The sequence below is a fragment of the Ascaphus truei genome, unplaced genomic scaffold (assembly GCF_040206685.1).
Source record: "Ascaphus truei isolate aAscTru1 unplaced genomic scaffold, aAscTru1.hap1 HAP1_SCAFFOLD_941, whole genome shotgun sequence".
Taxonomy (NCBI): Eukaryota; Metazoa; Chordata; class Amphibia; order Anura; family Ascaphidae; genus Ascaphus; species Ascaphus truei.
The window spans coordinates 1-13,847 of NW_027457280.1; the positions used below are offsets into that span (position 1 = coordinate 1).

General features: G+C 39.3%; 1 protein-coding gene across 1 annotated transcript in view; it reads right to left on the bottom strand.

Annotated features, from left to right (window-relative positions):
- Window positions 1-747: 747 nt before the first annotated feature.
- Window positions 748-13,847, bottom strand: part of LOC142486543 (uncharacterized) — a 95,166-nt gene continuing 82,066 nt past the window's right edge. The window contains exons 29-33 of the mRNA XM_075585127.1: window positions 13,635-13,688; window positions 12,833-12,904; window positions 3,602-3,637; window positions 3,458-3,502; window positions 748-1,014 (exon numbers count right to left, since the gene is read on the bottom strand). Of these exons, the coding sequence (XP_075441242.1) occupies window positions 961-1,014; window positions 3,458-3,502; window positions 3,602-3,637; window positions 12,833-12,904; window positions 13,635-13,688 (261 nt within the window). The 3' untranslated portion in view covers window positions 748-960. The remainder of the gene's footprint in view (window positions 1,015-3,457; window positions 3,503-3,601; window positions 3,638-12,832; window positions 12,905-13,634; window positions 13,689-13,847) is intronic.

The following is a 13,847-nucleotide window of genomic DNA, read 5'->3' on the forward strand; positions in this document are numbered from 1 at the left end:
GTTCACAAGAGAAACTTTCATTTAAATGTCAAGTTTTCTTTATGAAATCAATAATTAAAACTAAGCCTGAAATAAGGTTTGTAGCATAGCGCTCCTTCCTCAATTGCACAAAACGTGTAAGGATTAGTTAACTGTTGCTGTAAGATTACTGTTACACTACACTACAGTCTTGGCTGTAAGTAATGAATTAAAAACATAGAGGATACTGTACTGTATGTATCCAAGCTCAAGCACTTTAATACATAACACACAGCTCCTCTTCTCCTCCTCTATCCCTTTCACTAAAACCTATATTTCAGGCTGTGGAGATTTTAATTTGCAAAGATTTTGAAAAGTTCAATTTTGGGAGAAAAAATTGCACGTTTTGCAAGGTTCGTGAATTTGGGCAAAAAGTTGGCACATCTCTGTGCCACCTTTCCATATTAAACTAAAGCAGACTACTGTCTCTTTAAAAACAGACAAAGTTTTATATATTGGAACATAAAAAATAAAAAAAACAGTTTGAGCAATTTGTTCATACAAGTGCTATAAGAATGGCTATACAAGGTGTTAAATTTGTGGCCGTCAGTATGAGACAAGGGATGTGAGGCTGTGGGACCGATGGCAGGTGTTACAACCACAAGGGGTTCTGTATATCTGCAGTCCCAGCCACTCACTGCAAGGACTCTGGCAGGGAAAGTGGAAGGGAGTGATAGAGGGGGATGTTGACCTTTAGTTGTGCACTGTGGGGGCAGTGGGGGAAAGCAAGGGGGAAGTGAAGCCTTGGGCCTTCAACTCCTCCATCCTAGGCATTAATGGCCAGGTAATGGCCTGTCCTTTGGGAATTAATAGTTAATTACTGCTGGAGGATTGGAGCATGCCCTTTATCATATTCAGGATATATTTGCTCCGTGTTGTAAGGCAATTTCATGGGATTGTTTTAGGTAATGTTCCTGATTTTCCTTGAAATAATTGAAATTCTTACTCATTATTCATACTTACAGATCCCTTAGCACCAGCATTTCCTATATCACCCTAAATAAAAGAAAATACATATTAGATTTGCTATTGGGTACTGGCATATTAATTTGCCAGTAATACACAAAAATATCCATATGAATATTGTTTTCACCTGTTTATTTTGAAACAAAATATATGTTTTTGCATTCTCACATAGCACTGAATATGGTATAACCGTGTAAGTGGCCTATTGCACCAAACATGATGCTGTTTCTCACATAAGGCGCAGATGTTTAAGCAAGAAAGTTATCACCACCTCAGAACTGGCGGACTTCTAGCATTGATTGAAAGGAGACAAAGTGAAACACAAAGGCGCAGTATTTGCTACACCTTATATTATGTGCGTCACCTAACTCCTCCTAAACTCCACTCCCTAAATAGCAAGCAGATGCACACAACACAAAAACTGTAGCAAAGTCCTCGCTACTCTGGCACAAAGAGATGCAACACAAAAAGGTGCAATATGACTTAACAATTGCTTTATTACATACAGATGTACCCGGTAGTACTAATTTTGTAGAGTACCCATTGACATATATACCTCCCAAAACATTCCTTAACACCTGGAGAAATACCTGTAGACATACCTGCAGTACCTGGGAAATATGCTCATTTAAATTATTTGTATATACTTTGCATATCCAAATGGGGTTATTTCCCAGATATCTCTGGTGAGTTCAAAGATATCTCTCCACGTGTTGTATAGAGGAGTGTTTTGTAAGATATACAAGTCAATGGGTACACTACAAAATTAGACTTTCGCCTCTGCTCTAAAAGCCCTTATTCAGGGCCCTGCATAGGTGTAACGCCATGACAAACTTAATGTAACATAACGCAAAGTTATGCAATAATAATGTGACATTAAACTTATGCTAATAAGATTTATTACTGTTCTTGGTTTTGCATTTAAGTAGCTTTGAAGATACAACTTAAACTAATAACATCCGCTACTGTTTTTGGTAACGTCACGTTATGGATCCCGATTTAACTGTGCTTTGTGTGTCTATCCCTTAGAGAAGAAATGAGGTATGTATTGTTTTCTAAGAGAGGAGAAGAAGTTTAAGGGAAATGCGAGATTTAATTGAGAGCGAGATGAGGGATTTTAGGGGAGGAGTGGTTGAAGTGAATTTGGGAGGAGGTGATCCTAGCTGCAGCATTCAGAACACATTAAAGGAGGGAGGTATGAGAAGCAGGAAGGTCCGTTATTAGGAAATGATTGTAAGCCAGGAGAGAAAGGGTTTTGGAAGTAGAGTGAGAGAGGAGTGTATTGTCTATGTCGTACAGGATTTCGTAAGAGTGTGAACTATAAATGACAGGTGTTGTGGGGGGGGGGAGAGAGAGGTTGTGTCAAATGTTACATGAAGGCAGTAAGCTTGAGTTTTAAGTAGTGGTGTGAGATCCAGGAAGATAGTTTTAAGAGGCATAGGATAGGTGAAGACAGATATGGTACAGAGAGAGATAATGGAGTATCATCTGCATTGAGTTGATACTTAACGGCAAATTAGTTAATTAAAACACATGGGGAGATGGTATCGTGATAAAAACTAAGGCTTAATGCAAACAGACGGTGAAATGAAAAATGAAGAACTACTGTAGCTAGAGGAAAAAGCAGAGGGAGCAGTGCTCGAAGTATAAGGAAAACCAGGAAAGGGCCATGCCATAGTTGTCAAGAAAATAAAGTACAGTATGAGGACAAAAGATGGAATGATTAATAATGTAGCGCTCTATGTACCAAAAGGACAGCACACCTGTAATTTTCACACCAAATGTATATATTTTTAGTATTCCTAAACAAGGATGATTTCCTTTAATGTAGGGGTCAAATACTAATTTGTCTAGAAGCAAGTTGTGCAATGAAATGTGATACATTCATAAAAAAGAATTCTGTCTTAGCATATTTGGCAACATTTGGTAATAACCAACAGTTAAAATACTAGGGGTGGCATGTACTACTGTATATTAAGGGTTGCAAACTGGAACATTGCTCCAAAAACATGTGCAAATTGCTTCAAATTTGATCTTGTGTCAATGTATCAAGGAACATTTGGTCTACTTGCACCAGTGAGCTTTTTGGGGAGGGGCTATAAAAGGCATAAAGGGAGGGGCTAGTTAGTACAATTATGTAAGGAAATATACCAAAATGTGCATCTAACTGGGGCCATTTTGCTTTTTGTTTGCATCAAAGAAATCCACCTCATCTGTGGTGTCATTAAACATTGCTCCTGACAGATCAAGAAACAACACGCTTTCTATATAATATATACTGCTGGCGCAAATTGACGCAGATGTATTGGAGCAAATTGCGCATCTTGATACATGTAACCCTGCGTACCAAAGCGTTGTAACTTTACTGGCCATTCGAAGTGTCGTAGCTTTACGTAAAGCACTGAAGGTATTATAATTCTCAAGATAAGTAATGTCGTAGAAAAGGTCATGTGTAGTAATTAAAATCCCTTACCAGGTCCCCTCTTTCGCCACCAAAGCCCTCTTCTCCAGGGACACCCTGTAATGTATCGAGGCATATAAAGTTTATGGAACAGTTGTAGATTGAATACATAAATATGTACACGCCCATCATTAAAACGTAGTAAATGTCACTCACCTGCTCACCTTTAGGTCCATTCTCTCCAACACCACCCTAAGTATAAAATAAAAAACAATAGAAAAATGAAGCAAATGAATTGTAGATTAACTGCAATATGACATTGATACATTTAGCAAACGTGTGCATTCAGACAAAACTTTCACCATACTCCTTACTCATTTTTAAAATGTACATTTTTCATGGGGCCATTTTGGCACTTTCTTTAGGTATTATTGTCTCCCGATTCTTAACTAGACACATTGGCCTTTTTCTGTTAAAAAAATTAAAATAATACAAAACCTTTATTTTAAAAAGAAAATAACATGACAGCTCTTGCAAACAGCCTGATTGATTGAAAAAAAATTTATGGGGACCTTTAAAAAGTATTGTAAACATTGAATATTCCTGCTCTGGGATCATGTTATTGCTATGATATCAATCATTGTAGTGACTGTACTGCATCATTTAATGAGTGTGCTGCACATGCAGCATTCACTTTATGTGAGTCACTTTTAGGGCTAATTCTTTTAGGGCAACTGCTCCGGTTACTGTGTGTGTGCAAATAAGCAAAACATATTGGAAAAGAAGAAGAGGGTGATGCGATTGTACATATTTATTGAGATGCCTGATCTATAGTCAGGGAACAAATGTACTTTTGAGAATGTGCAGCTGAACGAATAATGACATTATATGAAGATGTTATAAGCATATATTTACATACTACTTCTAGTTGGTGTGCATCTTTAAAACACAGTAATAACAGGCAATGCTAGATTAAAGCTATATCAAAAATCTGAATTCTGTAAAACAAAGACATCGTTTTGTTGCAAGTTCCACTTTCCCTAGCAGCTGAATATTTTGCAGAAGCAAATTTTGAAAACGAAATGGATAATTAGGAGAACTAAGGCGAGGAATTATCTGTCAGATCAGATGCATACACTGTTTTCTGACCTGACATGGAGTAAACTGTAATCTCTATATTATTCCAACCAATGTCCCCAAACCTTTTAAAAAATACTCCTAGTATCATTTAAGAAACTTGTCAATTTTTCCATATACTATATATCCCATATTTTATTACAGACTTGTGTGTATGAAGCGCGGGTATTTGTTTCTCAATATAGTGCATCTGGCAACATTTGTGCAAGAAGTCTTGCATTCCATTTACTTATAGCCTGAATCGTTAGTCCCCGGTATTATATTCCAAGGGTTCTAGTCCAGGTCTACACCAGTCAGAGACTTGACTAATTGCATCATGTTGTCCCATAGTGTCTTTAGCTTAGCACAGAATAGCATAATATGGGACAAAGAGCCTCTTTGTCCACATTGTCTCCAAACATAATAGAAAGATGATGGGCTTTCTAGCATGAAATATTAAAGGTATATAGTACCACATGCATAACAAATTATAAGTATTTTCCAAAGATATTTTTGCTCACAGACGCACAAGATTCAACCTCACCCACCCAGCGTACATCTGCGTTGCTCCAAAGGCGCACAGCCTTTGGCGCAGCCGAAGGGCAGCCAAAGGGCGTGAGCCGTTTGCTGCCGTTCGCTGATGTTAGTTGATGTTAAAGTGATGTTGAAGCTGCTCTATTTCTATCTGAAACACATAAGCCCTTTATCCCCTGTACCCAATTTTCCAACTTTATCTGTCCATGAAATGTCTATGAATTACCTGTATAACCCTGTTCTTTTATCGTAACCATGTATTTTTTATAACTCTGTGCCCAGGACTTACTTGAAAACGAGAGGTATCTCTCAATGTATTACTTCCTGGTAAAACATTTTAATAAATAAATAAAAATTTACAGAAGTACATACAGTATGCAACTCCTAGCACCCCTGAGTAACACTCACTTGGTTTTGGGTGAAATATTGATGGGAGGATAGGGAAAGAGTGTATTCAAAAAAGTATCAGTGTAACACTTTGTTGTGTCTTACATCAGTGTTTCCCAACTCCGGTCCTCAGGGAACCCCAGCAGGTCAGGTCTTAAGGATATCCCTGCTCCAGCACAGGTGGGTCAATCAGCGGCTCAGTCATTTTGACTGAGCCACCTGTGCTGGAGCAGGGATATCCTTAAGACCTGACCTGTTGGGGTTCCCTGAGGACTGGAGTTGGGAAACACTCGTCTAGCTTAAGAGACATCTTCACTTAAAATTGAGGGTTATAGACACCTATCTATTTCAGAAAGAACAATCACATTTTAGGAGGGAAACTTGAGTTTTTTGTGGAGGTTAGAGAAGTTTTGTTATCAGACACGTATTCTGTGAATTTGAGGTGCATTTTCTACGTAATTTATTTGCCAGTATTTTATCCGCCTTGTTGCTTTTTTATATTATTTGTTTTTATTAATAAATGCATTAACTCAGTGTTAAATAGCAATACAAATAAGCGATAATTCATACAGATCAGAGCTAATATGGGCTAAAAATGTAATTGTGGAGCCTTTTCTGCCACAGGTTTATGTAATAGGATTTCTACAAAACCATATGGCAAAAATATTCATTACACTGTGCAAATATTAAGCCCTTTAGATGCCCACGTCACCAACGGTTAATTTATTAATATTTTCTAAAATGTTAATATATGTATTTGTATCACCTATTGGTTAGTTAGTCTTATCTTGTCTACAGATGCAGCCACGAGTATTAGATCTCTTGCCTTTTAAATTCTGGGGCAGTCACACAGTAAAGGCCTCAACATTGCCTCAAAATGTCAGTGAGATTCTTAATGGCTCATTGGATTAACACAGCGGGGGTCCCTGCAGTGCCATTCAGTTTGAATCTGCCCCAGAATCGCCCAGGTAAGTGTTCTAATACTGGTGGCTGCATCTGTATGTATGTATTGGCCATTATGTGCAAAGGCAAGACAGGCTTAACACCAGCTTGGGGTAAATGATAAAAATTGGCAATATTTTTGGGCGGTAGTTCGATATCTCCAGGTAAGTGTTTAGAGAATAGCATGTGATTAAGTATTTGCATGCTCCTGAATGTCATTAAATTAACACCATTGCATATGTTATTAAGCAATGCATACTCATTTGAATGTTCATTAGAAATACTGGCGTTACATTTAGCCCACACTTATCACTGCAATACAATAAGTTGTACCATTGCACTTGTAAAGTGTTAATGCTTTTGTGAATATGGCAATACATTTAATGCCATTTTGTGGGGGAGATAAGGTCAATATTGATTACAATTGTGTGTTAAGTGATCTAGGCCATGGAGTTAAAAATCAGATTCTATCTCCCTTTATTTTTCTTCAGCATTTTCCAGGTTGCATACGAGAAATTAATTCAATATGAAGTATTTATAATTGGGTTTGTCTTTCCAAAGCTAGCAATACTGCACTCTGGTACAACCAGGGGGTAGGATATATTTTTGGCAACAGTAAATAGGAGCACAAACAAGAATCAACCAAAATCTAGTCAATGCGTAAATAACCATTATGGCTAGTTTGATCAAAAGTGCAATCTTTCTCATTAGGATTTAAGCATCTCCACAAGTCTACCACAGTGTTATTTTTATTAGCCTTTTCACTCTTTTTAAGATCACCCCTGATGATAACTGGGCCTTTCCAATACTTTAGAGAAAGGTTAAAAATAGTTATGGTGACTCTCATTTGGAGCATACAGTCTGCATATTATACAGGGACCTATAAGTGACCTACTGTAGTGGCCAATCTTAAAAAACACAACTAAATACCTTCCAGAAACATCAGACATCACCTTTTCTACCTGGAAATTCCGTTTTCTAAATATTTAGACTTTTTTTCAACTTAAATGTTATTTTCAATTTACACATCATGAACAATGGTCCAAACAACATTTGAAATACATGTACATATCATTCACAATGTTCGTAAGTATAGACATTAACAGAACTTAAGAGTTTGGAGTAGCAAAAGACATGGGGGGAGGAGGAGGGAGGGGAGGAGTGAGGGGAGGAGTGGGGGGAGGGGGGGAGTGAGGGGGAGGGGGGGAGTCAGGGGGAGGGGGGGAGTGAGGGGGGGGAGTGATGGGGGGGAAGGAGGGAGGGGGGAGTGAGGGAGGGGGGTGAGGGAGGGGAGAGTGGGAGTACTCTCAGTTTCAGTTTTAACCTCGTGTAGTTTGCAACCCTACTCTCTCTCTCTGTCCTTTTATCTCTTTTCCGTGTGGTCCAATGTCAGTCCCCCCTGAGAGCAGGTCTTGATCACCCTAAAGCCTGAATCCAGATACTAAACCCTGCCAAATGAGAATGCACCTATTCCTATAAAAGCAATATTGTGGCTATGCTCACCCCTGGGATGTCAGAATGTGCTAACCATGGTAGCCAAACATTTTGCAATTTAGTGTCTATCATTTACCAGGCTTGTGAGCTTCTACATCTGACAGACAAACCACATTTTATTCCTGATTTTGGATAACGATGGAGAATCCTTCTGTTTCCATAATACTGCGATCTCACAGCTCGTTGCTGTCGCAATGTTAGCGGCAAGTTTATTGTCATCTCTGGATAGCTCTTGCGTGGGTCTGTTCAAAAGGCAGCCATTGGTCCAGTGGAATTTCGATGTCCAATATTCTCTGTAGGCAATCCTGAATTCCCACCCAAATGGGGGATATTCGAGGGCAAGACCACAGCATGTGCAGCAGGTCCGCTTGCTCTCCACATTGTTTAGAACACAATGGGGAGTCACACTTCCAAGCATTTTGACAGTTTTAAAGGTCTGAGATACCACCTCATCATTACCTTATATACATTCACCTTCAGTGAGGTACATATTGAACTCTTTGCGACTGCTAGAAATATTTGATCCCACTGCTTATCTTCTAATGTTTCCCCTAAATCTGCCTCCCATTGAGATGTAAATAGCAGCTTCTGAGCATATCCTGGGCAGGAACAGATCACTTCCCAATACATTTGAGACATCAGTCCACGTGTATCTGTCTCAAGTAAACAGAGTTGTTCAAATTTTGTTAATGGGGAGAATGGTGATAATTTGTAGTAAAAAGCTCTAATTTGGAGGTATCTAAAGAATTCAGAGTGGGGAATTTCTTTTTCAGATCTGATTTGCTCAAAAGTTGTTATATTTTTCCTGTCTCTAAGTCTCAATATTCTTTTGTGCTTCCAAATTGTGAAGTCCTTTCCGTTCAGACCAGGAGCAAAGTCGGTGTTATCGAATATGGGTGTCATCAGTGTCCCCCTAGAGGTTAACCCACACTTGAATTTAGTGGTTTCCCATACCTCCATGAGTTTATCATTGAGGAAAGCCTTGCTTTAATGGATTTGAATACTGCTTTTTTTTTACCAGATTACATTTACTACAGTATGTCATACGGAGCACATATCTCCTTTTCCAGTTAAACCCATCTTTTACGAATGGGCTCGGAGTGCCATTGCGAAATTTGGCATAATTAGGCCGCCTTATAATACGATATCAAGCAAGGTGCCGCTAGATCTCCCGCTAATGTTGGTCTTTTGATAATCCCCCTCTTAATTCTTGTTTTTTTGTATTTCCAAATGAATTTAGCAATTAGAGATTGTAGAGAAAGAATATCCTTTGACCGAAGTGGGACTGGGAGCGTCTGGAAAACATACAATATACGTGGAAGGAGATTCATCTTAATACAGTGAATTCTACGTATACAGGAGATGTTGTATGTGGCCCAGGTTTTCATGTCCTACCGTAGGACTCAAATTAATTCGGGGTAGCTTGCCTGGTATAGGGATTTATAATCTTTAGTGAGGGAAACTCCTAAATACTTAATAGCGTTATTTGCCAATTCAATCAGGTCTATCATGCGTCTAGTGTTATCTGCTGCTTGCCGCCCTGCTATGAAGCCCACCTGATCCGGGTGAACCAATCTGGGCAGGATCCTGCCCATTCTTTTGGCTAATGATTTTGAGTACATTTTAATGTCCGAGTTAATGAAGGAGATTGATTGATAGCTCTAACAACTAGTCAGATTTTTTCCTTTTTTATGGATCAGGGATATTGATGCTTGGAGCATTTGTTCAGAAAGGACGCCCCTTCTAAAATTGTGTTAGACATGCGGAGTAGATGTGGGGCTAAAAGGTCGGTAAAAAACATTTAATACAAATTTGAGAAGCCATCTGGCCTTTGATGGCTTCAGTTCTTTGATCGCTTGGGTGACTTCCTCCAGTGTGAACTCCCCTGCCAGGATATTCCTCTTCTCCTCCCCTAGTTTCAGCAGGCCCGTCTCCGCCAAAAATGCTTCTAAGGCTATGTTTGTTTTAGCATTGTGGGTAACTTTTTCCCCATCATACAGTTGTTCGTAAAAAACTTTTTTAATTCTTCTACTATTAATTTGGGGTTGGAGGTTAGATCTCCCCGTGTACAACGAATAGTTTGGATATTGAAATTTAGATGACTAATCCTGAGTATTGTTGCTAATAAGGTATCTGGCTTGTTCGCTTTTTCATAAAATTTCCTCTTTGACCAACTCAGTGCATTTCCGCCTGGGAGGTTAGGAGCAAATTTAACTCAATTTTGGAATCTTTTAATTTCTTACGGGTTTCAGATTTCCCTCCTCCCCCACCCCCACCCAGGAACGGTGGACCAGATCGGGAAGCAGGCAGCCCCCGGCACACAATCCAGCAGTGCGTCTGGGCAGGATGGTCTCCGCAACTCACCTCCCAATGACCGTGGCCCCTCCACCGACTCGAGAGGGGGAAAGGAGCGGGTCCGAACTCCGGTACTACTCTGGCACCGAAACAACATGGCCGCTCCGCTTCTGCCGGTTCCTCCGCACCCTACCCAGGCTCTCTTGCCGCAGCACCAGGAATCTCTTCAGGCAGCCTCTCTTACCGCTGCCCACCAGTCTCCCGGGACCATGCTCAGCTCTCTCACAGTTCCAAGGAGATCCCGGTCTCCAGACCCTTAAGGCAAGCAGGCCTCGGTCACAGTAAGGCAGCCTGTCAGGATAAGATGGCCACCGTACCTCTACTCTCGGCCCCTACATCCCCTCTGCAGGCAAGTCAGTGGGTGTTTTGGGGGGGTTTGTGCTCCCCAGGTGGTCTACAGCGCCCGGGCCCCCCACTACTGTATTTGGGGATATTTCTCTACTTTATTTGTAGGGGGAAAATAAGATTATAGTGGTTCTAAAGCCCGGAGCTCTGGAGATAGACGTCTTCCCCGATCAGCCGTTGGCCACGCCCCCATTTAGACTTTTTAAAGACAGAGGAGGGTGGTGGGTCATTTTTATGGCATAGGATATGCTAATCGCTTTTCTTGATATGAGTTTCCTGGAACGTAACAATTTCTCCTTCCTTGAATTCATGTTTCAGATTTAGCTAATATTAATTTGCTTGGACAAGAATGCCCATTACAAGAAGCATTTCATCAATATGTTTACAGTTAACAACAACAAAACATTGAAATAGTAAAACAGACTAGGCAAAACTTGTAGGAACGTATCCAATTTTGCATATTTATAGATAGACGTATTTAACCCCCATTTTAATAGGTACTTGCAAACAAAAATGTACTTCTTTCGAAGATGTATTCAAATTTATTTTGCTTGATGCATCTTTTTTGCTTGACATCTGAAGACCATTGTAATCTACTTCTGGAAAGTTGTTCTTAGACATTTCACTTTACATCGGGATGCCAAGGCTTCAGAGCAAAGCGAATTGGTCCGCTCTCAAAGATGCTGACTTTAGGGAACCATTTCTTATAATCTGGATCTTGCATGGAGTACCCCTTCAGTAACATATTTGGTCTTTTTGCATCATGTAATTGGCTTGAGGGAGCATCACTTACACTTAGCCAGGTGGTGTTAGGTGAGAGAAAATCTGCCGCTCTTTGTCATTTACCCTGATTTCAGAAGTGTTTCAAGAAGCTTTAAGAACCTGCTCTTAGCTCTGAAAATGATGTAGTCATACTACTGTGTCTTGCACCTTGTTTGGGTCTGCGAAACCGGGGAACTCGTTCTGCATAGGGTAGGAGACATGTCTGTGTGGGTTACATGCTTGTACAGAGTTTAATCAGGTATGCTTCCAACTGCTTTTACTTGATCTCTTCTGATATGTTTCTAACTCTAACATTGTTCCGCCGAGAGCTATCCTCTAAATTCATATTTTTCATGTTTACTTGGCAATTGAGGTCTTGGAGCTCATTGTCCGCAACTGATTGGAATTGAAATACTTCTTCCAAGTGCTTTTCAATAGAGTTTGTCCTCTCTCCTAGAGAAGTAAACGTTTTTTTTAATGGGTTCCGCTGATTTATGCAGTTCTCTTAATAAGATGGTTTTAAGGTCTGCAGAATACGAGTTAACCTCTTATATATGAAAGAGCACTGCACTGTAATACATTTATATTGTTGATATGTGGGGCGATAAGAGGGTTAAAAATCTGTAAAGGTTTCCACATACATCCTATTACTAACAACAACATTGTAAAGCTTCTTAACTTAGCAATATCCGTTAAATAATTAATATATTCAATTCATTATTTCACGTTTTATTTAAAAAAAAAAAAAATTAATGAAGCAATGTTTTTCTTGTAGCAATACTTTTTACACACTTTAGTAAATCTAAGCCAGAATGTGTCCGTTTCGTTGCCAAATTCCTTTTTAGTAGGGATTTTCCTGAACATAAATAATTCTACAACATTTGACACCCGTCCTTGAAGGTTTCTTACACCTTCCTTGTTCCAAATACACACACAAATATATATATATATATATATATATATATATATATATATATATATATATATATATATATATACATACATTAAACTGTTTCATTGGAGGTTAGTGGTTATGCTCATCATTGGCATCATCTTGGCATGTTTTATGACTGTTCAAGTTTATCCTACTTTATGTATTTGCTGTGCGAGCCTGTTTCTATTCCATTTGTTAATGACTTGCCCTTGTTGCTTCTTGCATTTTAGCCGGCAGAAAGATACAGGATGCTTAAACAATGCTTTGTAACAATGGATAACGTTTGCGATTAAGATTGTGAAAATGACACATTTTTAGATGTAAATACCACAGTTTATCAATTGCTTAACCTTTTAATGTGGGAGAGCTGAGCAACACGTTCAAATGGACCAGTTCCTTGCGGTTCTATTTGCAGGATATTCATTAACTAACTCATTGTTGTGTAATGTGTCTCATTAAAAACCTAATTTACATATGAGACCTCTCGATAAAAGCCGCTTAACTATCTTATTCTTTGCTTCTAAATACAAGACTGTGAAAAACGATGTACAGTATACACACACATCGTACGTTCTTACCCTGTCACCACTAAGTCCAGGGAGACCAGGAGGACCCGGCAGACCGATAAACCCAGGATCTCCTAGAGAACCCTTCAAAAAATAAACAAATACTTGACGTTAATGGAGTGTGTGTGTGTTGTGTGTATGTTGTGTGTGTGTGTGTTATGTGTATGGTGTGTGTATGGTGTGTGTATGGTGTGTGTGTGTGTGTGTGTGTGTGTGTGTGTGTGTGTGTGTGTGTGTGTGTGTGTGTGTGTGTGTGTGTGTGTGTGTGTGTGTGTGTGTGTGTGTGTGTGTGTGTGTGTGTGTTCTGAAAGTAATAAGGAAACAGATGAAGTTAAACTCTATGTTGAAATGCAGATTGTGTTATTTTAAAGGAAGCAAATATCAGCAATCTGCCCTGTCTAGCATTTATTCTCCGGTTCCTGTGTGAGCTGCAATTCCCAGGTTTACATTCCTGTTTAACAGTGAGCTCTTTCAGGCAGGGCCTTGCATATAGTCTCTGCTAGTACTGTATAAATAGTGCCCAGGCAGCACTGAAAGGGGGTATTCATACTAGTTAGTGTTCATTAGGTCCAGACAGAGCACCTCTTTCTCACTGCTGCTACTAGTTTTTTTTTTTAACAAAGTGGATGTCTTATACACTCATTCATATTGATCCAATGAGCTTCATTCACATTAGTCTTTGTATTCTATGCTCAGCGATATACGCTGGTGATAATGATAAATAAATAACAGACACAAGAATTCTATCAGTTATTATGTAGCTGGCTATTTAACCATCAGATAGTTCCTGTTCAGATTACAATTTTCTACTCACCAGTTTCCCAGGTGGCCCTGGAGGACCAACAGGACCTGTTTCTCCCCTGCCACCCTTTAGGAAAAGACAGAGACACGTTAAAATAAACAATCTGCTCTGAATATACTGTAGTTTTATATAAATTATTTACTCGTGCATTTCCTTACATTCAAATATTGTTACTGACTTACCACATGTCTACAAATGGCTACATTATTCTCACTATATATAGCC